The sequence below is a fragment of the Miscanthus floridulus genome, chromosome 12 (genome assembly GCF_019320115.1).
Source record: "Miscanthus floridulus cultivar M001 chromosome 12, ASM1932011v1, whole genome shotgun sequence".
Classification (NCBI taxonomy): Eukaryota; Viridiplantae; Streptophyta; class Magnoliopsida; order Poales; family Poaceae; genus Miscanthus; species Miscanthus floridulus.
Window position 1 is genome coordinate 27869472 of NC_089591.1, and position 27151 is coordinate 27896622.

Sequence of the window (27151 nt, forward strand, 5' to 3'; positions counted from 1 at the left end):
AAATATTTTGAAATTCAAATTTCGAACTGTTCATACAAAGTCGCATGGAAAAATGACCAAAACAAAAGTTATAGATATCGATGAGTCCTAAAACTTTGTTGTTGATAACTTTCCTATTTAAAATCATTTGCTGCTCCAAAATTGCCTTAATCAATAAGAAATAGAAAATAATAGATAATAAAAAATAGTAAATAATGAGCTAAACTATCTCTGCTCAACGCAGGGCCTAAGGCCCAGCAACCTCATCTCCATCTCCACCGTTGGATGACTAAATTGACGGTGGAGATGAAACCTGGCCGAAACCCTAGATCGCCGAGCTCGGATGTTCTGCCCGAGTCTGTTCTGCCTCCACTGATACACTCCCTCTCCCCCGACTCCTTTAACCCCCAGCACTACACCATGCTGCGCCGGCGACATGCCTCTCCACCGGTCCAACTCCAAAGTCTAAACTCCACTGCCCCCTCGAGCGGTTGCTCAATGGTGGGAGGTGGGGCGTCGTCGGTGTGGGGCCCGAGCCCAGCGCTGGTGACTGCATTGGTGGTGGTGCTCGCCCTTGGCCTCGCTGCCTACATCGTCGGCCCGTGGCTCTACTGGTACGCCATGGAGGCGCTAACAGCGATGGCCACATGCCCCACCTGCGACTGCAACTGCAATGTGCGCCCGCTCCTCGACCTACCAGAAGGTGCGCCTCCGGCCCCCCTCGCTACCTCCTCAGATCTTGGCACTGCCGCTCTTCTTAGATCCGACCGACACGATTGGATTGTCCTTCCCTTTACTTTTGTGCTACTGTCCTTGTCTGCACTGCGTGCAAGTAGTGCTTATGCAGCAGCGAGTTACTATCGGATTTTGCTATGCCCAAGACATTATACGGTCAGTGGATGATACTTCGGTTCAAAGATCTGCACTATACTATTGGTGCCCCTTTTTTTGTCTCACAAGCGAAGATTTTGCTGTGCCCAAGACATGCTAGTTGTTTGCTTATTATAGATGAAGTTTGTTGGAGGGCAGCGCAGATAGCAATAGATTTTTAAATTGGATGAAGTACTGATAGCTAGTTGTTTACTGTTGTACAAATCCAATCGATTTTCATATATTAGAAAAAAATCTGTTGCTATAATTGTTGGAGTTAGTATGAGGGAGAACAATGTGTAACTTGTCTGACCTCATTTCATTGTATGTAGCCTTCAATTTTCTAGTCACAGGATGTATTGGTAATTGGTATTCACATGACTTAGCATGTGTGGGTGCTGCTTATGTAGATGTGATTGATAGATAAGTGTTTCTGCCATATACAGATTAGGTGTTGCTGCAATTGTTTTCGTTGATGCTGGAGTCTTGTACATGGCTCCTTATATGTTTTGTCATCAGAGTTTGCACATTTATCACTGCAATTCTTGTTTGTAGTTACGTCATACCTCCACATAATTGTACATTGAACCATATTATAATTTAAGGAATGGCAAATAGTTCTCCCTAGTTTCGGTATCATACAGCAGATGTTCTCATGCAGTAAACTTTATGGTTCAATGTATCATACCAAGCCTATGAAGAAAAGAAGGTAGACTATGAATCATATCCCCTTCCCTGTTGCAGCTTTATGGTTACAGTACAAGCTTTTTTATGAAACCTATCCTTACTTACTGCATTGAACCTGGACTTGCTGCTTGTACAGGTTTAAAATGGCTAAGTATTATAGAGCAACAAACCCAATCCTCCACGCCACGCAGGTCAGCTAGCGAGCCAGCCTCCTGCTCTCTCATTCTCTCGCGTGCCCGCCATTGCTCTAGCGCTTCTACCCCAAGTCATGGCGTTCTCGTCTTTGATCGATCTTCATACAAACAGCTTGTTTTTAATAGAAGAAGTGGATCCAGTATTTGAGGTTTCCTCTTTTGGAGATCTCAAGATGCGATCGAATTAAGAACGACCCTAGCGATTTCCTGGAGTGGAATTAGAATGCATGGATGAAATATTGATATATGCCGTCCTTCATGCTCTTCCACTAATTATTAAATCCATCTTCCATTTATATTAGTGTTTAATGTTTTGGAATTAAGTGCGGTGAAAGGGTATAGAGAGTTACCAAGATTTTTATATGAAACATTTGCTTTGCGCTGTCTTGGTATAGAATGGCATTCCTTCATATAAAATAAAATCTTTAGTTAAGTTATTCATGATGATGATAGTTTGTGATGGAAACTGCAATGTGTTCAGGTGAGAATGGAACTATTGATGGTCAAGGCAGCGCATGGTGGGATATGTGGAAGAAGGGCACACTTGCTCTACACAAGGCCTCACCTTCTTGAGCTGATAAGCACTTCTGATATCATCGTCTCCAATGTTGTCTTTCAGGATTCACCATTCTGGAACATTCATCCTGTTTATTGCAGGTGAGCAACACAATTCTGTTTACCTACTTCTGACCTAGAATCTCAACGTGTTCCTTGTTCCTTATGCGTGTTTACAAAGAGGAAACCACTGGACTACTCACGAACTAGGCAGAGATGATGCACTGCCATCTTTCTGTCATTTTTTTGCAGTCCAGATGCTTTGTTCCTTTGGCCACATAGTTGTTTTGATGCTATATGCAGTAACAATGAGTAGACGGGTACAACTTGTACCCTCATTCATTTGCACCATCATAGATTGCGCAAGAACTCCAGGATGGGTGTCCAATTGTGTCATCATAAGAGTACAAAAACTGTTAGGAGCAACCAGTGAACCATAACGAAGTACAGAAATATCCAGATAATATACCCAACAAAGCCAGCACATTGATGTAGGTTCAAATTGTTTTCTTGCAACTGTTTCTAGCAAATGCATACTTGTGGTCCAAAATCTGCTTTTATTGTTGTCCTAGCTGAGAAATAAATGCTGGATAATCTTTCCTGTGTGCAGCAATGTTGTGATCAGAAATGTGACTATCCTAGCTCCACATGACTCCCCCAACACCGATGGAATTGAAGTTGTTTGACATTTCTGTTTCAGGGTTTCTCTGCTTCAGCTCTGATTTCATTTGTGTTGGCACACGCGAGACACTCAGGTCTCCACCGCCGCTACCACACACTAGGCACGCGGAATCAGGACGCCGCTCCGACATCTGTTGCAACAGATCATCGATCTCGCCACCTGCAATCCGCGGAGCCTACAACAGATTGATCGTGGCGCCATCCTATACAGCATCTGGCATTAGTTCCAAGCAGTCAGTTCAATCCCGGTGATCAGGTAATTTCGCAATGTTATTTTTATAGCATCTGGCATTTGTTGCTCTATAATACTTAGCCATTTTAAATTTGGCTGCTATTAACTATTCTCGAACTAAACCTGGACTTGCTGCTTGATTATTTAGTAGAAATATGGCTAGTACTTTAATCGTTCCTAGCACTGCCTTGCTGGTGATTTAATAAAGCAATTTAGTTAGTAGAAATATGGCTAGTACTCTGAACTGCAACCCAATTATCCAAATTTATACAGAGAAAACAAAATGTAAGAATGACTAAAGTAGAATGCTACCTATCTGCAATGTTATTTTTACTCAAGTTGCTCTTTTGGTTGTGGGAATGCAATGTCAGTAGCATTGGCATTACCAGCATACAGTAGTTATAATGAGGGGAAGATATGCATATAGATTGCATGTTTTTTGCTTAACATCCGATCATTGGGGCTTATTAGTGGACAAATTGGTGTTGCTTTCTATAAAATAAAGGTGACATTGCTCTAGTTGTATATCATATTTGAGAGTCCAGTTGTAAAAAAAATCCAGATTCAGTAAATATATGACTACAAAATGGGGAATGTATGAATAGTCCGCAAAATGGTCATACTCCTGTTGTAAATGAGATATATGTAAGTTACATAATTATTGGATGCATGTACTTTACTCAAGTAAATGCCTGGTGAACACTTGTATGACCTTGTTAAGTGGATTCATGCTATGTAGGAACATATGCTTGCAGAGAAGGAAAGAGAACCAGAAGAAGCACTAAAGTAGAAGCTCAGTTTGAGGCAACACTCCAAGCAGAAAGAGATGAAGCTGCTAGGAAGCGAGTTGTGCTGAAACTTTAGAAAGATTGAGGTAGGTCTACATGATGTTTCAGTTGATGATGCCTTTGCCTAATCTTTTGCTACATTGTGAGAACACCAAACTTTCTCTGTGTTTGTTGGAACGACTTTGTGCACTATGTTGTCGAAAACTATGTGCATCTTATTTGCATCTGTTTGACCTTGTGTGATGAAACCTGGTACTAGTGTGATGTTTGAACCTGCAAGCAATTGTGTCTTGTCTTATGGTCTAGAATGTATGTGGATGATGGCTTGGCTGATATGTATGAGCTATGATGAGAATGCTAGAAACATCTGTGTGACATTCGTCATTGAATTAATACATATGGCAATGCTACATTCGTCATCGAATGAAGGTAATTTTATGATGACCCACATTCGTCACAAAAGCTTGTCTAAATCAGGGTTCCCAGGATAATTTATGACGGTTGGCGTATAAGGTGACGAGTTGACCAACCAATATGTGACAGTCATAGTCAGTCATTAAATGATAACAATACATGACGACACAACAAAACCGTCACAAAAGGTCATCACATTTTGTGACGGTTTTCCATATTTTCGTCACAAGGTACATTTTGTGACGGTCGTTATATGACGACCTTCATGACGGTGGTTTTTTCGTCATACCATTCATTTTATGACAAATTCTGTACTTTCCATGAGACTTTCAGTTTGTTATAAAAGCCCAAATTTTTTGTAGTGACTCGTATTTCCAACAATGGTAAGAACATTTCCAAACACAAGAATGACAAACCTGTGTGTCAGAAGTGTGGTTGTTATAGCCATACTACAAAGAAATGCCAGTACCCCAAGTCATCTTGTTGATCTCTACTTAAAGTATGTGGGTCACGGACATGCTGCACCAGGACAGAAGTATGAAGCTCACTTCAACATTCGACCTGACACCACCAGGAATGAGGCTGGTTGTTCACAACAAGTTCCAATGGAACCAAGCAGCAACAACATACGAGGAGGCGAGGATCTTGTTGATACGAGGAATATGATCGTGGAATATGCATCCAACGACATATTTGGAGACTTTGAATAGGCTCCCAATCCCTTAGATTCTAGTGTCTTTATGTCCTAGTGATTATAATAGTTAAAATAATTTATGTCCTATGTGTTGTAAATATTTATTAATGTCATCACTATTTGGTTTGAATATCCAATAAATGTAATGTACACATTTGATATTCAATAAATAAAGTATATATCACCAAAGAGTTTCATATCAAATTCTTTATTCATATATAGTTTCTACGGGGGTCAATCTGATGGAGGAGGAATTATGCCTAGTGGACAGTGGTACCACTAATTCTATACTTAGAGAAACAAAATATTTCAAAACTCTTACAAAAGGACAAGGAAATGTTTTGACAATCGCTGGGCACGATGCTACAATCATTGGCTCTGGTCGTGCCACTATTGTACTCCCCATGGGTACCCAAATTACAATTGAGGATGCATTATTGTATCCCAATTCAAAGCGTACCTTATTAAGTTATAGAGATATCCGTCAAAATAGTTTTCATATTGAAACCCGTGATGACAATAATGAGGAAATTCTCCTCGTTACTAAAAATAGCGGATATGGCAAACGAATTGTTGAGAAAATTCCCTCTTTTCCGTCCGGATTGTACTACACATACATCAAACCCGTACCGCATATTGCGTACAAGGTAATTTTTTAGAATGTTGACGCATTCAAAATTTGGCATGAACGCCTTGGCCATCCTGGTATAGGGATGATGCGAAAAATTATCAGTAATTCTAAAGGTCATGAGTTAAATACTGCTAAATTCCCAAAATCTTCAGATTTTATGTGCACTTCATGCGCTACAGGGAAATTGATCATACGGCCATCGCCCGTTAAGATCCAAAATGAGCCACTAAAATTTCTTGAACGCATTCAAGGAGATATTTGCAGGCCCCATACAACCAACGTCTGGACTGGTCAGGTACTTCATGGTTCTAATAGATGCATCTACTCGATGGTCTTATGTGTGTCTTTTGTCCACACGTAACCAGCTTTTGCAAAAATTATTGCTCAAGTTATTAGACTTAGAGCACATCATCCTGAACATCAAATTCAATCAATTCGAATGGACAATGCTGCTGAATTTTCCTCAAAGGCTTTTAATGATTTTTGTATGGCTTTGGGAATTCAAGTTCAGCACTCTGTCCCATATGTCCATACACAAAATGGTTTAGCAGAATCTCTTATTAAGAGAATTAAACTCATTGCAAGACCGTTATTACAAAATTGCAACCTACCAACTTCATGTTGGGGTCATGAAGTCTTACATGCTGCTGACTTAATTCAATTGCGACCAATTGCATATCACATTGTCTCCCCATTGCAATTAGTACGTGGGAATATGCCAAATATTTCCCATCTACGGAAATTCAGTTGCGCTATATACGTACCGATCTCACTGCCTAAGCGTACTTCTATAGGTCCATATAGTAAACTTGGTATCTATGTGGGATATCAATCTCCATCAATTATCAAGTACCTCGAGCCTCTTACAGGGGACTTATTCACGGCCCGATACGCTGACTGCATATTTAATGAGGACCATTTCCCGGCATTAGGGGGAGACTTCAAGTACCAAAACGAATGCCAGTAAATCATCTGGAATGCCCAAGGCATTCCCCCCTCAGATCCACGTACTCTAGAGACTGAACAATAAGTTTAGAAAATCATAAACTTGCAACATATTGCAAATAACCTGCTAGAAGCATTTACTGATTGTAAGGGTGTCACTATATCCTCTTATCCTGCTCGCTAATGCGCCCGAAAGAGTGGAGGTACCAATAAAAACCATTCAACTCTCACTTCCAAAGAAGAGGGGGAGAAGTACGGCCGCTCCTAAGGATAAAGCTACAAGTAAGCGTCTGAGGATATCGAGGGCTAAATCCTCCAAATCAGTAAATCCAAGCCAACCTCAAGTTGGTAGACACCCAATAGTGGATAAAAATCCAACATCAGGACCAAATCCACAACTCGGATCAACGGTGCATCCAAATTCTGATCCTGGGATATCAGGAACACCCTGACTCCATAGTTTTGGGAAATGTTGAGTCAAATAATGGGGTGGAAGAAATTTTCATCAATTACATAGATTCTGGAGAATCATATGATCGTAAGACTACTGTTGTCGACATGTACTTCTCCACAGCAATTACAGAAATCTTTCTCAATGATCCAGATCCCAAGACCATGGCAGAGTGCAAAAAGCACTCAGACTGGGCTCAATGGAAAGAAGCAATTCAAGCTGAGATAGCTTCGCTCACTAGAAGAGGGGTATTCACATCTGCAATACCTACACCTTCCAAAGTTTTTCCTATAGGCTTTAAATGGGTTTTTGTCCAGAAACGGAATGAGAACAATGAGGTGGTGAGATATAAAGCGAGGCTAGTAGCACAAGGGTTCACGCAGAGACCCAACGTTGATTACAATGAAACCTATTCTCTAGTAACGAGTGGAATTACTTTTCGATACTTAATATCATTGGCAGTTCAAAATCATCTATCTATGCAGTTGATGGATGTAGTGACAGCATATCTATATGGGTCACTTAATTCGGACATATACATGAAGGTTCCCGATGGAATCCAAATTCTGAATCCAAACAGCAAATTGCAACATGTATTGTGTAAAGCTACAAAAGTCATTATATGGCTTGAAGCAGTCAGGGACGAATGTGGTACAACCGACTAAGGGAATTCCTTCTAAAGAAAGGATACTCTAACAATGATGATTGTCCATGTGTTTTCATTAAGAAATCTTGAACGAGATTTTGTATTATATCCAGTGTATGTTGATGATTTAAATAGCATTGGCAGCCCAAACAATATAGATGAAGCACGCAAACATCTAAAGAGGGAATTCGAGATGAAGGATTTGGGTAAGACCAAGTATTGCCTAGGCTTACAACTTGAGCACCGTCCTTCAGGGATTTTAGTGCATCAATCAGCCTATATCCAGAAGATATTAGAGAAATTCAATATGGATAAATCATACCCTAATAAAACTCCGATGGTTATTCGTTCCTTAGAAATAGGGAAAGATCCATTTAGACCACGGGATATTGAGGAAAAGATGTTGGGACCAGAGATCCCATATCTCAGTGTCATTGGCGCACTTATGTATCTTGCAAATTGCACCAGGCCTGATATCGCATTTGTAGTGAACTTACTAGCTAGGCATAGTGCGGACCCAACTCACCGTCATTAGACGGGAGCGAAGTGTATCCTCAGATACCTTAATGGCACAAAGGATCTTGGTTTATTCTTCAAGAAAAATCATGATCCCAGTATAATTGGTTATACTGACGCTGGTTACTTATCTGATCCTCATAACAGAAAATCCCAAACAGGATTTGTATTCCTACATGGAGGCTACAGCTATTTCATGTAAGTCTTCTAAGCAGACTCTGACAGCGACCTCTACTAATCATTCTGAAATTATTCCTCTATACGAGGCATCACGAGAATGTGTATGACTTCGTAGAATGATTAACCACATACAACAGTCATGTGGTATTGGTTCAATTGAATCACCTACAATTATCTATGAAGATAATTCTACTTGTGTTACACAGATGCAATCAAGTTACATAAAGAGCAATATCACTAAGCATATTGTTCCTAAACTGTTTTATCCCCATGAATTACAATAAAACGGGGAAATAAACATCTTGCAAATCAAGTCATGTGATAATCTCGCTGACCTATTTACTAAGTCCTTACCAACTTCTGTGTTTCAAAAATTGGTACATGGAATTGGTATGCGGTGACTTCGAGATTTGCTAGAATCAAGGGGAGACATCTCCTAAATGTTGACCTGTACCAACATCATATTATACTCTTTTCTTTCACAAGTTTTACTTATAAGGTTTCTTGTTAAAGTTTTTAATGAGGTAATATTAACATAAGCATGTGTTATATTTTCTATTTTCCCCCACAGGGGTTTTTGTAGGAAATATCAAAGACACATATTGCCCTCACAACTCATACATGGTTTTTCCTTGAAAATGTTTTTCATGTGAGTTATCCAAGAGGCAATACCAATAATATGTCGTCATATTTTCTTCTAATTTTCCCACTAGATTTTTACAGAAGTTTTAGCGACATATCACTTTATATTGCTTCTCATATTTTTCCTGAAATGGTTTTTGGGAAAGTAATCTATATGTCGTATCTCCAATATTTTTCTCCACAGGAGTTTTTAATAGGATACCAATGGACATAGTGATTTATTTAAATCACACTCATATATGCTATTTTCTTCTTATTTTCCTATAAGGTTTAAATGAGTTTTTATAGCATAACTATACATACATATTCCTTAGATTTTTTCCACAGGGTTTTTCAAGGAATCTAAGCTTACTGCTGCATTGATCTCAAGAAAGGTTCGATCAAGAGGGAGTGTTGTGAAACGGTATCTCCAGGTGAAGAGGCACCGACACACCAACAGACACCTCTTCTACTGGTGATCTCATCTATGGGACAGTTAGGATTAGTAGTAGATTAGTAGTTAATCCCGTCACCAAGGGGTCTATCCTTTGGTGAACGGTTGTCTCTTGGAGACACCACCTCAAATGTATATAATCCATTTTACAGATCAATGAAAGACCGTTGTTTTCCAAATCTTCTTCATTTCATTCACTTTCAACAAGCGCGTCCTCCGCGGGGTTCTCACAAGTCAGAGTCGAGCCAGTAGAAGCTTTGCAGAACTTGACTATATACAAAACAAAGACAACCTTGAATTGAATATTTATATCATACACCAAGTACACACTGGAAAAATGAATGCCACATTCTCCGCCTACACAGAGGCAGGGACGAGAAGCACCAGAAAGCGATGCCGTTGCATCAAGGAATTGCAGCACTTGAAGATAATATGCTTCAAGAAATCATATGTAAATTAACAATATATATTGTGAATCCATCTTTTCATGCCTATTTAAAATATGTATATTTTCAATATGTTTTTAGCTCTCTGCATAACTTCAAATAAAATGCAACTTTTTACTTTTCAATACCATTAAGATCATGTTCTCTCTAAGTTTAACAAATCAAGTTATCGTGCCTGGAGAACGCACTGATACAAGAGAGTAATTTACCTCATTAGTGTCACCATATGTCTCTGCAAGCATATAAATTTTATTATTTCTGCTTTGGCTACAAAAGAAGAAATGTATGGATAAAAGTATATGTTTTCTGTTTTATAGACCGGATGCTTTGGCTACAAAAGAAGAAATGTATGGATCAAAGTATATGTTTTCTGTTTTATATACTGAAAAAACCGTTGCAAGAATGCAGGGATCGTGATTTGAAGGTCGGAACCAATCACTTGCATGTTTTATAACCGATCAGAGAAGATAAAAGCAATGGAAAATCCAAAGGATAATACCATTCATTAGAGTGAAACCTATTGTGAGCTTGAGAATTAGATGCAGCATACCAAGAAATGATGTAAATGCAACGTATTTGCATTCTCTGAAGGTGACTCAATATCTCACTGGTGATATAATGATGAATATTCCAATCTTTGACAACCTGTTGAATCAAATAGAGAGATAGTTAATTTCTATAGTATAGATCTTGCTTAGTTTCAGTTATGGCCTCGTTCGCGTGTTCTTAAACTCAGGTTTGATTTGCTTCTTTTTTCATCCAGCATAGTGTTTTTCTCTCATAAATTTCTTCAAATTCCTCCAGAATTTCTACAAACGAACAGGCCTATGTATGCATAATAGTCTTTTTGTCTGACTTCAGACAGTCTCCAGCCAGATGATGACCCAGACCTGGTTGACGTCGCGCCTCTTAGGACTCCCCAACGGCTGACATATTGCTAGCTAGAGGACCAGTTAGCCAATCGTACGGAGAGAGAATCAGAGAAGTGAATGGCGCTAGCGAGACTGCAAGCGCTAAGCTCGCACGCCATCCGATGATTTTACTCTCTCTGACTCTTGTTCCCACGTTCTACATATTAGAGGGGGTGTTTAGATCCCACCCAAAATCCAAAATTTTCCAAGATTCCCCGTCACATCGAATCTTGCGGCACATGCATGGAGCAATAAATATAGGTAAAAAGAACAACTAATTGCACAGTTTGCCCTTAATTGACGAGACGAATCTTTTAAGCCTAAATAGTCCATAATTGGACAATTTTTGTCAAATACAAACGAAAGTGCTACAGTGTCCATTTTCCAAACCGGAAGGGATCTAAACACCCCAAGAGTATCTTTGTTATATTTCTTTTTTTTATTTTCTCTGAGCTCCACGTAGGCTGGCGATTTGGCTGCATTGTTGGGGACCAACAGTGGCCTCGTGCACCAACAGTGGCATGCCATCGTTGCATCATGCGGTAGCACATACTCCGTACTCCGCATAAGATTTTAGGGACATAAAAAGAAGGAAGCTACCTTGTAGGCATTTCATCGAGCATGTGGTGGGCGCCGTCCCAGCCCACTGCTGGGGCGCTGCCTAGCATTCTCTGTGGCGCGGAGGGAGCACAGGGAGACGCACGGAAGCTGTGCAGCGGTCGCCTTCTTCTTCGCGGCACCGACACTCACCTTATTTTCGAAAGATGGAGACGTCATGGCATCCATGCCTGCCTACGTCGACGAGTGGAGGAGCGCCAGGACGCCACGGCTGTGCGCCACCGCCGCCGCTTCCTGTTGTATTGGCGCGGGTGAGCGCACGGGTGCGCGGCTGGCGCGCGGGCTTGCGGCTTCGAGCTGCCGCCGCTCTCGAGGTCTCGCGTTTGTGCCCCTCCAGCCAGGGGCGGATCAAGGGGGCCCTACAGCTGGTGCATCAATAGAAAATTGGGAGGACGAGGGAGAAGAAGAGGCAGAGGAAAGAAAAAAATAGAGAGAGAGGAATCAGCCCCTTAAGCTTGTTCTGCATCCACGCATTGGCTGTACCATGCCGCCGCCTTTGCACTGGCCTTCGTGCCGTGGGGCAACATGCTGCGCGCGTACTCCTGACCGCGGGCGTGCCGTGCCCCTTGTGGCTGCGCCGGGAAGACACCAGCAGCGGGGCAAACGGAGGGTGGACGCCGGGATGCGGGATGCGGCGAGGACCGGGAGGCGGCGTTTCAGCGCGCTCGAGACGAAAGCTCTAGAAACGCTAGTTGGTCTGTCCGATCGAGATCTGACGTTTGGGGTTTTTTTCAGATGACGTGGCCCAATAAGAGACCAGCGTGGCGCAGATTTCGTTATGTAGAGATATGTGACAACTTCTTAGTTTCGTGCAAGTATATATATAGTACTCTATCTGTCTAGAAAAGAATATAATTATATATTGCGTGCCAGCAAAAGTAGTTCATGTTTGACCAAATTTCTAGTAAATACTATTTACATTTACGGCTACAAAATAATTTATTATAAAAATACACTTCATAATTAATCTAATAATATTTATTTAATATCATAAATATTAATACTTTTTATCTATAATTGATCGAACTTAAGATACAAAACAATGATACCGTGCTAGAATTTCATTCTTTCCTAGATGGAGGGAGTACGTACTAAAAAAGAACCTGTATCTTTTCACGCGGCCGCCTAGGGTCGAGTTGACGTCTACCGCCCGCTCCTCGCTCCGCCGCCACCATCGTGCTTAGGGCCCCTCTCCTTATTCTTTTTCGGTGCGTCTACCGGAGACAAAGGGAGTGTACCAATCCTTTTCCTACGGGTTTTCTAGTGTTTTAGGGCCGAGTCCAAATAAATTTTGGACGAAATGGGATGATTTCCGACCAAGGATTGTCCTACAATGACTTCAGTGATTGCCAAGACAAGATCGCCATTGCATGCGTCGCTTTCATCGGCTAGAGGTCAATTTGTAGCCTTTATCTATAAGGGGTGTGGTGCTTCTGGGAGCCTCTACGAGGACAGCGACTCCGGGTCATAGATCTCATTTGTCGATGGTCCCGTAGAGGAATTCACAGTCTCGAGGTGATGAATCTACATCTATGTCGTACACGATGATGTAACTGTCGATATTATTTCAGCGATTTAGATGCGTTTTGGACTGGTTCCGAAACGTTGGATCATACGGCATGTCCAATGTTTTGGGGTTGGTCGTTAACCATAAGGCTACACTTTGGCTCTAGCGTTCGAGAGAAGCCATTGCGGAAAAAAGACGATGGAAGAATTTGGATAGAACATTACATATTTTTTATATCTGATTTTTTCATGTATAATTTAGGAATGTACTACGTTAAGATTTAATATAAGTCGTCTTTCTCTTTGCAAATATATATATATATATATATATATATATATATATATATATATATATATATATATATAGGGAGAGGCTATTCAGTAGCTAGCTACAGAATAAGTTATTCTGTAGCCACCTCTATTTACCATAATTTTATATACTAATTTACCATAATGTCAATACATATTTACGATAGTTGGGTTACTATAACACACGTGGATATTTACCATAACGTTATAGTAAACCACTTAGTAAGGAGTTACTATAATCTCATAAATTAATATAGTAATTATCGTAACTCAAAGTGGCTACAGAATAAGTTATTTTGTAGCCAGCTACAGAGTAGTAGTTCTATATATATATATATATATATATATATATATATATATATATATATATATATATATATATATATATATATATATATATATATATATATATATAGAGAGAGAGAGAGAGAGAGAGAGTACGTACTACTAGAAAGCAAGCTGAGGTGAATAAATAGTAGTGGTCCTAGTGGACTCAAGCTCTCAAGTCAAGCCGGTAGCCACCCGGCCGTATGGGGCTCGGATCGGATCGGGTTTAAATAAACATAAACAGAAGGTGTGGGGCAGTAAATGGTGAACCGGCCGGAGATGCGCGGTCGGCGGTCCCCTTCTGGCTCCGGTGAAGACACGCTGTCCAATACCCGGCCGAACCCCATTGAACACAATCCAGATGACGACGTCCCACCCGTACAAGAATCCCAACAAACTCTACGGCGTATATACAGAAATAAAATAAAATTTACACAACTAATGGTGTGCAGCGCACGGGCCGGGCACATATCTCGAGCATCACCACGTGGTGATACAAAAAGGTGCAATAATGCACACGGATCATCTCAGCCTGCCGCGAAGCCCGAGAGCTAGCGGCGTGTCCGTGTGTGCGGTGCCAATAAAGATGTGCCAATAAAAAAATCAGTAGTTTTTATAATATAGGATATTATGTAAAAAAAATACTATTTTTTAAATCTATGATTTTATGAGTAATAATTATTTTTTTTCTCTCTCTCAATTCTATCTTCTTTCTTCAATAACAGTGCGTCACGAGCTCTTTAGAAACTAGTAGTTTCTCTCCAATGGCGATTTTAAGGTTTTTTTTGGTGTATTGGGTCAAGAGAAGGCCTGATTTCTTTACGAGGAAACCATTTCTATGATTTTTGTTCTCTTTCTCCATTAATTATGTTGCCATGTTAGCGTTTTACCTACGTGGCAAGTCATTTAATAAGGATAGAAATTATCATCAATACACCATTGGGACTGCCCTGACCCATCCCGGTGGACGACGCATTTATATAAATAAAGGGATAATTGTGTTGGCCATCAAAGTGATGATCTTTTATTGACGGATACCTACTTTGGAGTATTTTATCAGAAAGACTCTAGTTCGGTGAAATTAGGCCACATGACACCGCGGACCGGTGGCAGCCAGTTAAGAAGAGAGAACAGCGGTGAAATGATATTCTTGCCCCTGTCGCTTTCTTCTTCCTCTCTCCCTTTCTCTTTTTTTTTCCTGTTTCCTGTCCCCGCCACCCTCTCCGCCTTCCGCACCTGTCATCGTGCATCATGCCGTCGCGGGCGCCCGCGCCTTCGGCGGCCCACTTCAGCGCCGCGCCCCAGCCTCGCTCCTCCGGTGGGCCACGCCTCCGGCAGCCTGCTCCGACGCCCGCGCCCGCGCCTCCGACGTCTGCGGCTCCGTGCCCGAGACCGCGCCTCCGACGTTCTTTTTGCCCCTGGCTTCTTCTTCTTCCTCTCTCCCTTTCTCTTTTTTTCCTCAGCTCACCTAGCTGCGCCGTGGACACGAGGGTCGTCGCGGACTCCAAGAGCAGAGCACAACGCATAGCCGGTGCCCAAATCTAGTCGGCACTGCTGCTGCTACGCACGCGCCGCTATAGCCTGCTGTCACACGCTGCGCTGCCATGGCTTGGTTCCTCGTGCCACCGCCGCTGCAGCTTGCTTGCTGAGAGCGCTCACCGCTTTAGCTCGCTGCCACACGTCGTTGCTGCCTAGGCCCGGCTGCTTGCGCCACCGTTGCAGCTCGCTGCCGCGCGTCGTTGCTGTCCAGGCCACCGTCTCCGCTGCCTACTACGTGCCGCCACTGCTCGGGCCCGGTTGCTCATGCCGGGACCTTCCAGAAACGAGCACCGACCACCGAGAGCAAGAGATAGGAGATGGAAATGGAAGAAGTGGAGTCCACTTGGAAGGCCCTGTGTCCAGCGACGGGGTGGTGATGTGGCCAAGCACTGCCACAGCATCCACGAGCAGCTCCTCGGGGTGCTTGAGGCCCGTGGATGCCGATGTGCAAAACAGGCGCCGCCGCTAGGGGCCCCATGCGGAGACGGCGCAGTGCGTGCTCGAGGGCGCCTTGATGGATCTCGGCCTCGCCGTCGCCAGCATGGGCACGCCCCGCCACCTGGCGCTCTACGGGGGCGTGCCGTGCCAGAGCGCGCCGCTCGACTCCGTTGACAACCTTGCGGGGGATGACCCCGGCGTGTGGTGCGCACTGGAGAAGCTCGGGAGCGCCGCCGCGCTCTCCACCTGCGTGCACGACGGTGTGGAGAGCGCCCGCAGCCACCTGCGCGCTACCGAGCTCCTAGGGTTCCTGGACGAGGCCAGCGACGGGCGACGGCGATGGCAACACCGCGCCGTGGGAGAAAAGCCCATGCTTCTGCACGTGGATGCTGGCATTGGGGTACAGCGGTGCCATCCCCTCCGTTGGGTCCAACCAAACCAGGTTGGGGGTGGACCTAAGTGTGGCTCAGGGACACCGGATGTCCAAAGCAAAATTTTCTCTCTCCTCAACCAGCTAAAACCGGGCCGCGGTGTCCTGTGACATAATTTCAACGAATCAGAGTGTCTTCTAACAAACTGCTTAAAATAAGGTGTCCACCAGCAAACGTCCATCGCTTTGGATGTCGGCCAGACATTTGTCCATAAATAAAAATGGCGGCGGCAATAGCTCCAGTGCAACACGAATAGCCTTTAGGCAAATCACCAATTCTAGCAAGCAGCTCAGCACAGCTTCTGTGGCGAGCTTCTTGGAGCCTTGGACATTGGAGCGGTACAGTGGTAGCCTGCTAGCCACCACCAGTCGCAAGTAGGCAGTAGGCAGTAGGCAGTAGCAAGAGCAGTCATCATCATGGGTTCGCTGCCGCCGGTGGACGGGCAGAGACGGCAGCCGCACGTCGTGATGATCCCGTACCCGGCGCAGGGCCACGTCACGCCGATGCTGCAGCTCGCCAAGCTCCTCCATACTCGCGGCTTCCACGTCACCTTCGTCAACAACGAGTTCAACCACCGCCGCCACCTGCGCGCGCGAGGGCCCAGCGCGCTCGACGGCACGGAGGGGTTTCGCTTCGCCGCCATCGACGACGGCCTCCCGCTCTCCGAAGCCGACGCCACCCAGGACGTCCCCGCGCTCTGCCACTCCACCATGACCACCTGCCTTCCCCGGTTCAAGGACCTCGTCGCCAGGATCAACGCCGAGGCCGAGGCCGAGGGACGATCAGCCGTGACGTGCGTCGTCGGCGACAGCACCATGACCTTCGCGCTCCGCGCCGCGCGGGAGCTCGGACTCCGCTGCGCCACGCTCTGGACCGCCAGCGCCTGCGGCTTCATCGGCTACTACCACTACCGCCACCTCGTCGAGCGTGGCATCGTCCCGCTTAAGAGCGAGGCGCAGCTCACCGACGGGTACCTGGACACCGTCGTCGACTGGATCCCCGGCTCGCCCAAGGACCTGCGGCTCCGGGACTTGCCGAGCTTTGTGCGCACCACGGATCCCGACGACATCATGCTCAACTTCTTCATCCACGAGACGGCGGGCATGTCGCAGGCGTCAGCGGTGGTCATCAACACCTTCGACGAGCTCGACGCGACGCTGCTCGACGCCATGGCGAAGCTCCTGCCGCCCATCTACACCGTGGGCCCGCTCCCGCTGACGGTGCGGAACAACTTGCCGGCGGACAGCCCTGTCGCGGCCATTGGGTCCAACCTGTGGAAGGAGCAGGAGGGGCCGCTCCGCTGGCTCGACGGCCGCGCACCGCGCTCCGTTGTGTATGTCAACTTCGGGAGCATCACGGTGATGTCCAACGAGCACCTGGTCGAGTTCGCATGGGGGCTGGCCAACACCGGCTACGCTTTCCTGTGGAACGTGCGCCCGGACCTTGTCAAGGGCGGCGACTCCACCGGGCTGCCGCCGGAGTTCGCAGCGGCGACGGAGGGACGGAGCATGCTGTCCACGTGGTGCCCGCAGGCGGCGGTGCTGGAGCATGAGGCCGTGGGGGTGTTCCTGACGCACTCCGGGTGGAACTCCACGCTGGAGAGCATCTGCGGCGGCGTGCCCATGGTGTGCTGGCCCTTCTTCGCCGAGCAGCAGACCAACTGCCGGTACAAGCGCACCGAGTGGGGCATCGGGATGGAGATCGGTGATGACGTGCGGCGGGGCGAGGTAGAGGCGCTCATACGGGAGGCCATGGAGGGGAAGAAAGGGCAGGAGATGCGCCGGCGCGTGACGCAACTCAGGGACAGCGCCGTGGCCGCGGCGAGGCCTGACGGACGGTCTATGCGCAACGTGGACAAGCTCATCGAAGAGGTGCTTCTAGCCTAGCTTCAACACTGATGAACGTCCTTCATTCGCGGCTGGGACTCCTAATATTCAAATCCTTTGTGTTTTATGTGAAGCCTGCACTTTGGTTACACTACGTAGGCCCCGTTCGGCTTACCTTATAATCTGGCTTATTCAGTTTCTTTTTTCAATCAAAACAGTTTTTTTCTCTCACAATAATTCAGATGGAATAGTGCTTTTAGCTAATTTCAGCTAAACGAACGGGGCAGAGGAGTATCTGTATGTCTCTCTTAGTTGGAGCCTTGGAGGTGATTACACAAAGCACTTGATGTTGAGTTCAGTTTGTAAGATTTATGAGTGCATACTCTAATCGTCGTAGCTTGGTTCTCTTCGGCTCAAATTTGTATGTTTATGATTTTTAATGCAGATTCTTCCCGGTTTTCAAGGGTGTTTTATTTGCACACATGTGTACGTACGTAAACTCCACATTTGATTTTTTTTTTCACCTTGCCGGCCTATTCATTCATGGTAATAATCTCAATTCAAATCAAGGGCCACAACAAAGCCTACTGTGTAAATAAGAAGTTAGGAAAATCAATTTTCGTAGTTGGAGATGATGGAACAAAGTATTTATAAATAATAGTAGCACTCAAGGAAATGAGTAATTGCCTTGGTGGTTGTTCCCAAAAAAAAATTGCCTTCGTGGTTTGTTGGTTTGATGCAGGCGTTGACCCTTGCTACTTGTATGAAATATGGTCTTATGAGTGGTTCATGTTGGTTCTAAGTCGATACCTGCATAATCGAGCATACCCATAGGGCTCCATGATAGAGGGTTATAGTACTGAAGAAGTCGTCGAGTGCTGTCAAGAGTACATAAAAATACAGAAAGGAGATTGTTAAACCCGATTCTCGTGACAAGAGGTAGGCTGGCTGGGAAGGGCACCAGTGGTAGAAATGATGAGGACATGACACCCATGCATATGACCATGTTTGGCGCATGGTATGGAGGGGTAGGAGGTCAGCAAGGGTGTCCAAGTCAAGAAGGAGGTCCGAGGCTAATTCGGTTCGAATCCCCGAGGTGGAGACCCAAAGCAACTCAAGTTCGAGTCTGCCTCGGCCTACAGGACCAGTCTGCCTTAAACTGGTCACCCAGGATGCATCCAGACTCCGCTTTCGACGATCCACATATGGTTGGAAAGCTAATTTGATAAGAAAGCCAATCCAAGTGGTCTCATGTCAAAAGACCTTCGAAATCAACAAGAATCATCAAAACAAGTCAGCGTCCAGAATCTGCCAGGGTGCTGCGACACCGTCTTTTGGTCCGTTGGACCGTGTATCGTGTTTGGGCCCATTAGGGGGCGCGTCCAGGGGGGTGACGGCCAAAAACTCTATAAATAGCATCCGTCACTCTTTTTAGGGTTTGTGTTTTGTTTAGTTCTTGATTTTCTCGTGAAACAAACATCGTTTTGCTGCAATTGTGCCGCCAAGGCTGCTTGCTGTGAACTAGGGCCCCAGGTCTTGATCTTGTTCGCCTATGGCGATTAGTCCTTTTGAATAAAGACTTGAACTCCTTCTTGTTATCATAAGCCTTATATTTATTTGTAATTTCAGATTGCGTTCATCCTGTTCTTGCTTGTGTTCTCGATTCGCTTGCAGGAAAGCCTCTCGGCGAGGTCAATCACGTTCGCGTGGTTGATAACTAACGAAGCAGTGGTGTAACGGTTGCGGAGGTCCGAATCAGTCTTGGTTCGAAGCCTATATCGTGAACGTCGAGTCTCCACCAATCGATGCTATCATACCTTTCGGAACATCAGGCCTAGTCTACATCAAGTGGTATCAGATACCTTGTTGCCCGTTAGGTATAACTTTGTTTTTCCCTTTAGATTGTTACTATTTTTTGCATTACCGATAGTCCACAAAAAGCCAAAAAAATATACACCGCCACATATTCCCTGTCCTATAGCCTTATTATGCCGTGCAATTTTGTCTCTATGTCGCGTGGTTGAGTTTGTGCCCTAGGTCAAGCTCTGGTTGCTGGTTTTAGATCGTTTTTTAGTCCAGATTGTATTTTTTTCCTTTGTTTTTCATCATAATTCGGGAACACCTTCAAATCTTGCTGTGTTTCCTTTATATCCATCAAACCCTAGTCCATGCCATCTAATTTGTTATATTTGTCTTCACTGTTTCCATCAAATCCTTGCTGTCGTAACCAATTTTGCGCGTATTGTTCTTGTTTTGTCCTCTAATTCGGAGTCAGTTCGTAAAACTGGTATAGTTTTCGCATACGAACTCAGATTTCGATGTTCCATATATCAAAATCGATCAAAAAAATTGGATCCGTCCATCCCTGACTTTGGCGGGGTCAGAGATTTTTATTTTGGTTAAAAACTGGTCATAAGATCATCTTTTCGTGGTCACAAGCTTTTTGTCGATTTTGAGCACGTCTTCTAAAATTTTCACAGGCCACGTCCTTTCACTTGTTTAAGCTCATATTTTCTGTGGTTACTTCTTTTGTGCTCCTAAGTGAAGAAAAAATATCAAAAAAATAAAAAGAAAAGTCGAAAGAATCCCAAAAAAACAACGACAACCCAAAAATGGAGAAAAAAGGGAGGGACAAAAGTGGAACAATATCTGGAGGAGCACATAGAGAGCGCCATTTGAGCTGTGTTTGCATGTGCTGATTTCTGCCTTGTTCCTAATCATATTCCTGTTGTTCACATCACTTAATACATCTGGTACTTAGAATATGAGTAGGCCAGCAACTAAGACAAGTACTTGGGGTACTTATTCAGCTTTGCTATTCAATTATGAATTTTGCTATTCCTTGCTACTATATTATGCCTGTCCAAGCTCCATTTTCTTCTAACCAAGTACAGGTTTCGCCTTGCAATTGTTACACTCAAGCTACAACGGTATCACAGTCACCGACTGATTGCACTGCCTATTGCTTTGGTAAGAACACTTGTAAGACCATGGTAAGACGCTTAAGAGTTGAGTGCCTTATTTTTTCTTGTCCACAACCTAAGTAGTTGGTAGGAATAATACTTTTGTGTTGTCTTTTGCTGTCTTCTAACAATGACAGGTTGTTCGTATCCACCGATTTATGATGGTATAGGTGCTGATGAGTACATGGAGTGGGAAGTTGCCATAGATAACATATTTGCTACTCGCTTTATGTGTCTAAGGAGGAAGGTAAAAATATAGCTAGTGTTTTGCGACAATCTGCTTTATCTTGGTGGGAGTCTTTAGATCCTTTTGATAAATCTTAAACTTGGAATGATATAAAACTTCTTATGCGAGAAACCTTTGTTAATCCACCTCCTGTTTTGACTTCATATGATGAGGTGCACCATTTAGAGGAAGAGTCTGTTGTTATTCCTCTTGCTATGACTAACCTTCTGTAGGATAATAGTACATAAGCGAGAGGATGACATGGAAGAAAATGAGGAGCTCACAACCTCATATGCAAATTCAGAACCATCACTTCACAATGCACCTATTACTACTGCTTGAGAACACAGATAATGCCCATGGTGCTACACTCACAGAAGGTGAGAATTGTGTTAATATACTAATTTTTTTCATAAACCATGCTATCATAGAGCAATTGTTAGTGGAACCTCTCTCTTGATTTATCTCTGTCCCATGATAATTTACTTGAAGTTCCTTGTGAAAAAGATGAATTAGTTGATGATGCTTTAGTTTTACATATTTTGGAACCAATCACTTGCGTTGAAAATAAACATATTATTTATATTGCTACTAAAACTGATGAGTTCAAACTGTTATCTTCTTTACATACTATGGGTTACATTAAATTTGATGTTTTGTGTAACCTAGATTGTTTGGAGGAGAGCCTTTTTAAATATGTTGATTTGCTTTGGTTTTCTAAACACACATATCATGTTATTAGCAAATATAACAACAAGGGACAATATATGATACATCGAGTATACATTCATAGTAATATGAATTATCCTTTTGTTGTACAAGATTATGATCGTTTAGAGGACAGCCATAATAATACAAATATTTTCTCATGTTCCTCAAAGAAACAAGTTCACTTCCAAGAAGGGGAGCATTGTTGGTTGCTACCTATGTCTGCTAGACCATCTATTCCTGCATTATCTTTGATTAGTTCTAATCTTTTGCAGGATAGTGTTGACATATATCGTGTGCATTCGGATCATGGAGTCTACATGCTTGCTAAAATTTTTATGCGAGATGACATGCTAGAAACTTAGAAATATGGTCATGTTCCTTCTCACAATTATTTCAGTTCCCTTTGTCTTCGCAACCCCATTCTCCTTTATGTTGTGCAGGATCAGTTTCAAGCACAATCGACGCCGAGGATGACTTTTCGTCAAGAAGGGGAGGATGATGAGGACATGACACCCATGCATATAACCATGTTTGGTGCATGGTATGGAGGGGTAGGAGGCCAGCAAGGGTGTTCCAAGTCAAGAAGGAGGTCCGAGGCTAATTTGGTTTGAATCCCCAAGGTGGAGGACCAAAGCAACTCAAGTTCGAGTCTGTCTCGGCCTCCAGGACCAGTCTGCCTTAAACTGGTCACCCTAGGATGCATCCGGACTCTGTTTTCGATGATCCATATATGGTTGGAAAGCTAATTTGATAAGAAAGCCAATCCAAGTGGTCTCATGTCAAAAGACCTTCGAAATCAATAAGAATCATCGAAACAAGTCAGCGTCCAGAATCTGCTAGGGTGCTATGACACCGTCTTTTGATCCGTTGGACCGTGTATCGTGTTTGGGCCTATTAGGGGGCGCGTCTAGGGAGGTGACAGCCAAGACTCTATAAATAGCAGCCATCATTCTCTTTAGGGTTTGTGTTTTGTTTAGTTCTTGATTTTCTCGTGAAACAGACATCGTTTTACTGCAATTGTGCCGCTAAGGCTGCTTGCTATGAACTAGGGCCCCAGTTCTTGATCTTGTTCGCCTATGGCGATTAGTTCTTTTGAATAAAGACTTGAACTCCTTCTTGTTATCATAAGCTTTATATTTATTTGCAATTTCAGATTGCATTCATCCTATTCTTGCTTGTGTTCTCAATTCGCTTGCAGAAAAGCCTTCTCGACGAGGTCAATCGCGTTTGCATGGTTGATAACCAACGGAGCAGTGGTGTAATGGTTGTGGGGGTCCAAATCAGTCTTGGTTCGAAGCCTAGATCATGAACGTTGAGTCTCCACCAATCGACGCTATCATACCTTTCGAAACATCGGACTAGTCTACATCAAGAAAAGTGTTCATCGACCATGATTACAAAGAGGTAAGTCGGGCACATTACAGTGTCTTGCAAAGTACACAACTGATGCAACGGTACATTGATGAACAGTTAGCTATCATTATGGCATAGAGAAATGGTCATTCAGATGATTGGGTCATGAAATAGCATAGGCAAAGATTAACTACATAGTTGAAGGACCAAAACATGCCGCCTAGAGAAACCATAGACTATTACCATCAGTAGGTTGGCAGAGGGGCCATCAAGACAAGTGACATCTTGGAAAACTTATGACATCGATGGGTATATGTACTATACCCATGCAAAGGATAGTAAATATGTGAACCAAAATAACGGTGTTCGCTCTCGATGGAGTGGGTGAAAGATCCAATACTTTGGCATCATTGAAGCGAAATGGGAGCTTGACTATGGAAGGGATATAACGGTGGCCCTGTTTTGATGCCGCTGGATCAAACAACACCAACTGAACAAGATCGGATTGAGAGTTCTGGACCTCGAGAATCTAGGCTACCAAGATGACCCTTGGGGTGCTCGCTTCACATATCGCACAAGTTTTCTATATGCCTGACCCACAAAGTAACATCCTCCGAAGAAGAAGACAAAGCACATGGTTGCCTCTGAAAAACAGCACATTATCGGAGTTGATGACGTGGATGATGTTGAAGCTTACAATAACTATGATGAGATGCCGCTATTCATAGACTTTCCTAAGAAGATCTAGTGTTGTAGAGAAAAACCTGCCCAAAGACATATTGCTATGGGAACGAAAAGGTGTCAAGGAAAAAGTCGTTAAGTGGGCTAGCTAGTTGTTGAACATGGAGTGTTTGTATAAGTGTGTGTGTTTGTAAGACTTCATTTATGCATGTGTGTGAGACTATATATTTATGTATGTGTGTGAGACTATAGATTTATGTATGTGTGAGACTACATTTATACATGTGTGAGACTACCCTTTGCAATATCTAGATGAACCTATTGCAACATCGACTCTATTACTACTAAAACAGCTATAACACGCAAACACTTGAAACAGGCATTTATTACTACTGCAACATGTTCGGACTACTATTGAAACACTTAAAACAAGCACTTAACACTTTGTGAAATGAAGAAATGACCAAAATATAAGTTGGAGATCTTGACGAGTTATACAACTTTGGTATTCATCACCTTTACAGCTAAAATCATTTAATGGTTGAAAATCTGGTTTGAAGTTGTCATTTTATGAAATTCAAAATTTGAATTATCCTAAAATTAGTGACAAAGATAGATGACCAGACTAAGATGATAAAGCATGTTTTTAGAAAATTTTAGAAAAACAACCACCACATTTGGAGTTAGTATGAGGGAGAAAAACTAGTTACAAGCTTTAGCCACAGATTAAAAAGAGAAATCACACTTGTTCATCATTGATCATCATAAACAGTTGTGATTTTTCTTTTTAATCTCTAGGTAAAATTTGTAACTAGTCTTTCTCCCTCATACTAACTCGAAATGTGATGATTTTTTCCCTAAAATTTTCTAAAATCATTTCCTATCAAGTTACTATATTGATTTGGTCATTCTTTTCATTTGACAAAGTTTGAGTAATTCAAAATTTTAAATTTTAAAAAATAACAACTTCAAACCTAATTTTTAACCATTAAATGATTTCAGCTGAAAAAGTGATGAATACCTAAAGTTGTATAACTCATCAAGATCTACAACTTTTATTTTGGTCATTTCTTCATCTGACATAGTGATAGTAAACATTGTTCACAAATCAACATGTCTCTCGTATAGTTCATGAAACTATGAGTCATATGTGAATTTGTGAATAATGTTTACTAATACTTTGTCACATGAAGAAGTGACCAAAATAAAAGTTATAGATAGTGATGAGTTCAACAACTTTTATTTTCACGACTTTTATAGTTGAAATCATTTAAGGTTTCAAAATCTTATTTGAAGTTACCATTTATTGAAATTCAAAATTTCAACCGTTCAAATTTAGTCAAATGAAAAGATGATCAAAATAAAAGTTGTTGAACACTGTAGATAGTGATGTGTTCAATAACTTTTATGTTTATTACTTTCTTATTTGAAACCATTTAAGGTTTCAAAATCTTATTTGAAGTTGTCATTTATTGAAATTCAACTATTCCAATTTGGTCAAATGAAAAGATGACCAAAATATAAGTTGTACATCTTGATGAGTTCTACAACTTTGATGTTTACAAAATTTTCATTTGAGGCCATTTAGTGTCCTAAAATTCTATTAATTGTTTTGAAATTCAAAATTTAAAAATTTAAAATATTATTTTTTAAAGAAGAAAATATAAAATTATATATATATAATAAAATTGTTTATATATACATATATTTATATATATAGAATAATAAACAAACTAATATATAAATTTACATTGTTCTTTATATATAAATGAATTACAGAATTAGTAATTAAAATAAATTGAAAAATATTTGTAGGGACGGCTAACTCAGGAACCGCCCCTAAAAATCGATTTGTAGGGGCGGCTAACTCAGGAGCCGCCCCTACAAATGCCCTCCAATATATAAGTCAGAGCCCACGGGAGACCGAAAATATTCTAAGTCAGGGCGCGATTCTTCCTTTCAGACGTCGTCAGGCTGCCGAACCCGCCGCCACCCGCCACCAGTGCGCTCTGGCAGTCCTCCCCTGAGCTTCCTTGTCTCCGTCTTCCTTGGCTCCAGTTTGCCGCTGGGACCCGCTGCGGAACCCTAGTCGTGGGTAACTGCCCTTCCCCCCGACGGCAAGGGTTTCCGCCGCCGTGCGCTCTGATGTTCGCCCTCAACGTCGCCCTCGCCGTTGTGCATGTTGGCACGACGTCTCCGCCATCGCCGCGCTCGTCGTCTCGCTGTGCCTCGTCGAGCAGGGTTTGGGTTCACCAGGGGGCGGCACCGGCGCTGGCTACCTAGAGATCGACGACGCCGTGGATTGTCCCTCTCCGCTCTTCCTCTTGCACGGCCGGATCTTCTCCCGTTCCTCCTCTCACCGGCAAGAACCCACTGCCGGCGGCAAGGAAGCCACCCAGGCTGCCTGCCCGCCTAAGCCCACAAGGTAGGTAATATACCTTCTCTTTTTGCATCCAATGTATGAGGTTTCTTGTTGGTTATTTGTCTTCTCTCGCGATTGTTCTTGCTGTATACTTAGTTTCTGAATTTTTTGTCATGAGGTAATATGGCTTAAGTAATTTTGTCATGAACCATCTTTGCTTTCAGAAGGCCTTTGAAGCAATAATGTTAGCAGAAGTCTTCATATTTATACAACATGTTATAGGATTTCACATTTCTATAGGCAAAACTAGATTATTTTCATCTAGTAGATATAGGGCTTGTTTGGATAGAACCCTGGGCTAGTTGCCTGGGCTATTCACTTGCCTGGGAGTTGCCTGTATTTATTTGCAAGAATGCCTAGCCAGGCAAAGCTAAAACATGCTGTGTTGTTTGGTGGATGCCCTGGAAGTGAGCCTAGGCTGGTAGAGAAGCCAGGCATCGTTTGGTTGTTCAACTTGCCTGGGTTACACTCATCATTGTGTACGAGTGCCAAGATTACTTTCATATGAAGCATTTCATTGATAAAGTAATTGTTGATATATGGAGGATTTCACATCATGAGAATAAATAAACCAAATATCTGATATAAAATAAGTCATTATATTTTCAATTGAGAACAACACATTATGAAACAAATAAACCATGAACTCATGTTCCAGAAAAAGTAATAAACTCATATGAGCTCTATTCATTATCTCTCACACAAGAGTTTTCAAGCTATAGGCTAACAAATATTGCAACTTAAGATTACATAATAATTCACTGATACACAAAAGAATAACAAATATGCTGTCCCAAGAGTCTGAAACTTCTCCATAAGCGTCAGCTACTGACTATCAACTTTGGGAGCACCTAATAATTCTTGCAACTTGTCAAAGAACTAAATTAGTTTTGAGAGGACCCATGG

The 27151-nt window shown here is 42.9% G+C and overlaps 1 protein-coding gene, 1 long non-coding RNA gene and 1 pseudogene across 2 annotated transcripts; 2 read left to right on the top strand and 1 right to left on the bottom strand.

The window, feature by feature from the left end:
- Window positions 1-9589: 9589 nt before the first annotated feature.
- LOC136498502 (uncharacterized) lies at window positions 9590-12240 on the bottom strand. The gene is made up of 3 exons (XR_010769637.1): window positions 11496-12240; window positions 10535-10629; window positions 9590-9808 (listed from the first exon to the last, which is right to left on the bottom strand). It is a non-coding gene; the product is annotated as an uncharacterized lncRNA (long non-coding RNA).
- Window positions 12241-15511: 3271 nt separating this feature from the next.
- On the top strand, window positions 15512-16173 carry LOC136495637 (uncharacterized; annotated as a pseudogene).
- A 93-nt stretch (window positions 16174-16266) lies between these two features.
- Window positions 16267-18247, top strand: LOC136496507 (7-deoxyloganetin glucosyltransferase-like). The gene has a single exon (XM_066492204.1). It carries the CDS (start codon window positions 16480-16482, stop codon window positions 17947-17949), a length of 1470 nt encoding a protein of 489 aa, XP_066348301.1. The 5' UTR covers window positions 16267-16479; the 3' UTR covers window positions 17950-18247.
- The last annotated feature ends 8904 nt before the right edge of the window (window positions 18248-27151 follow it).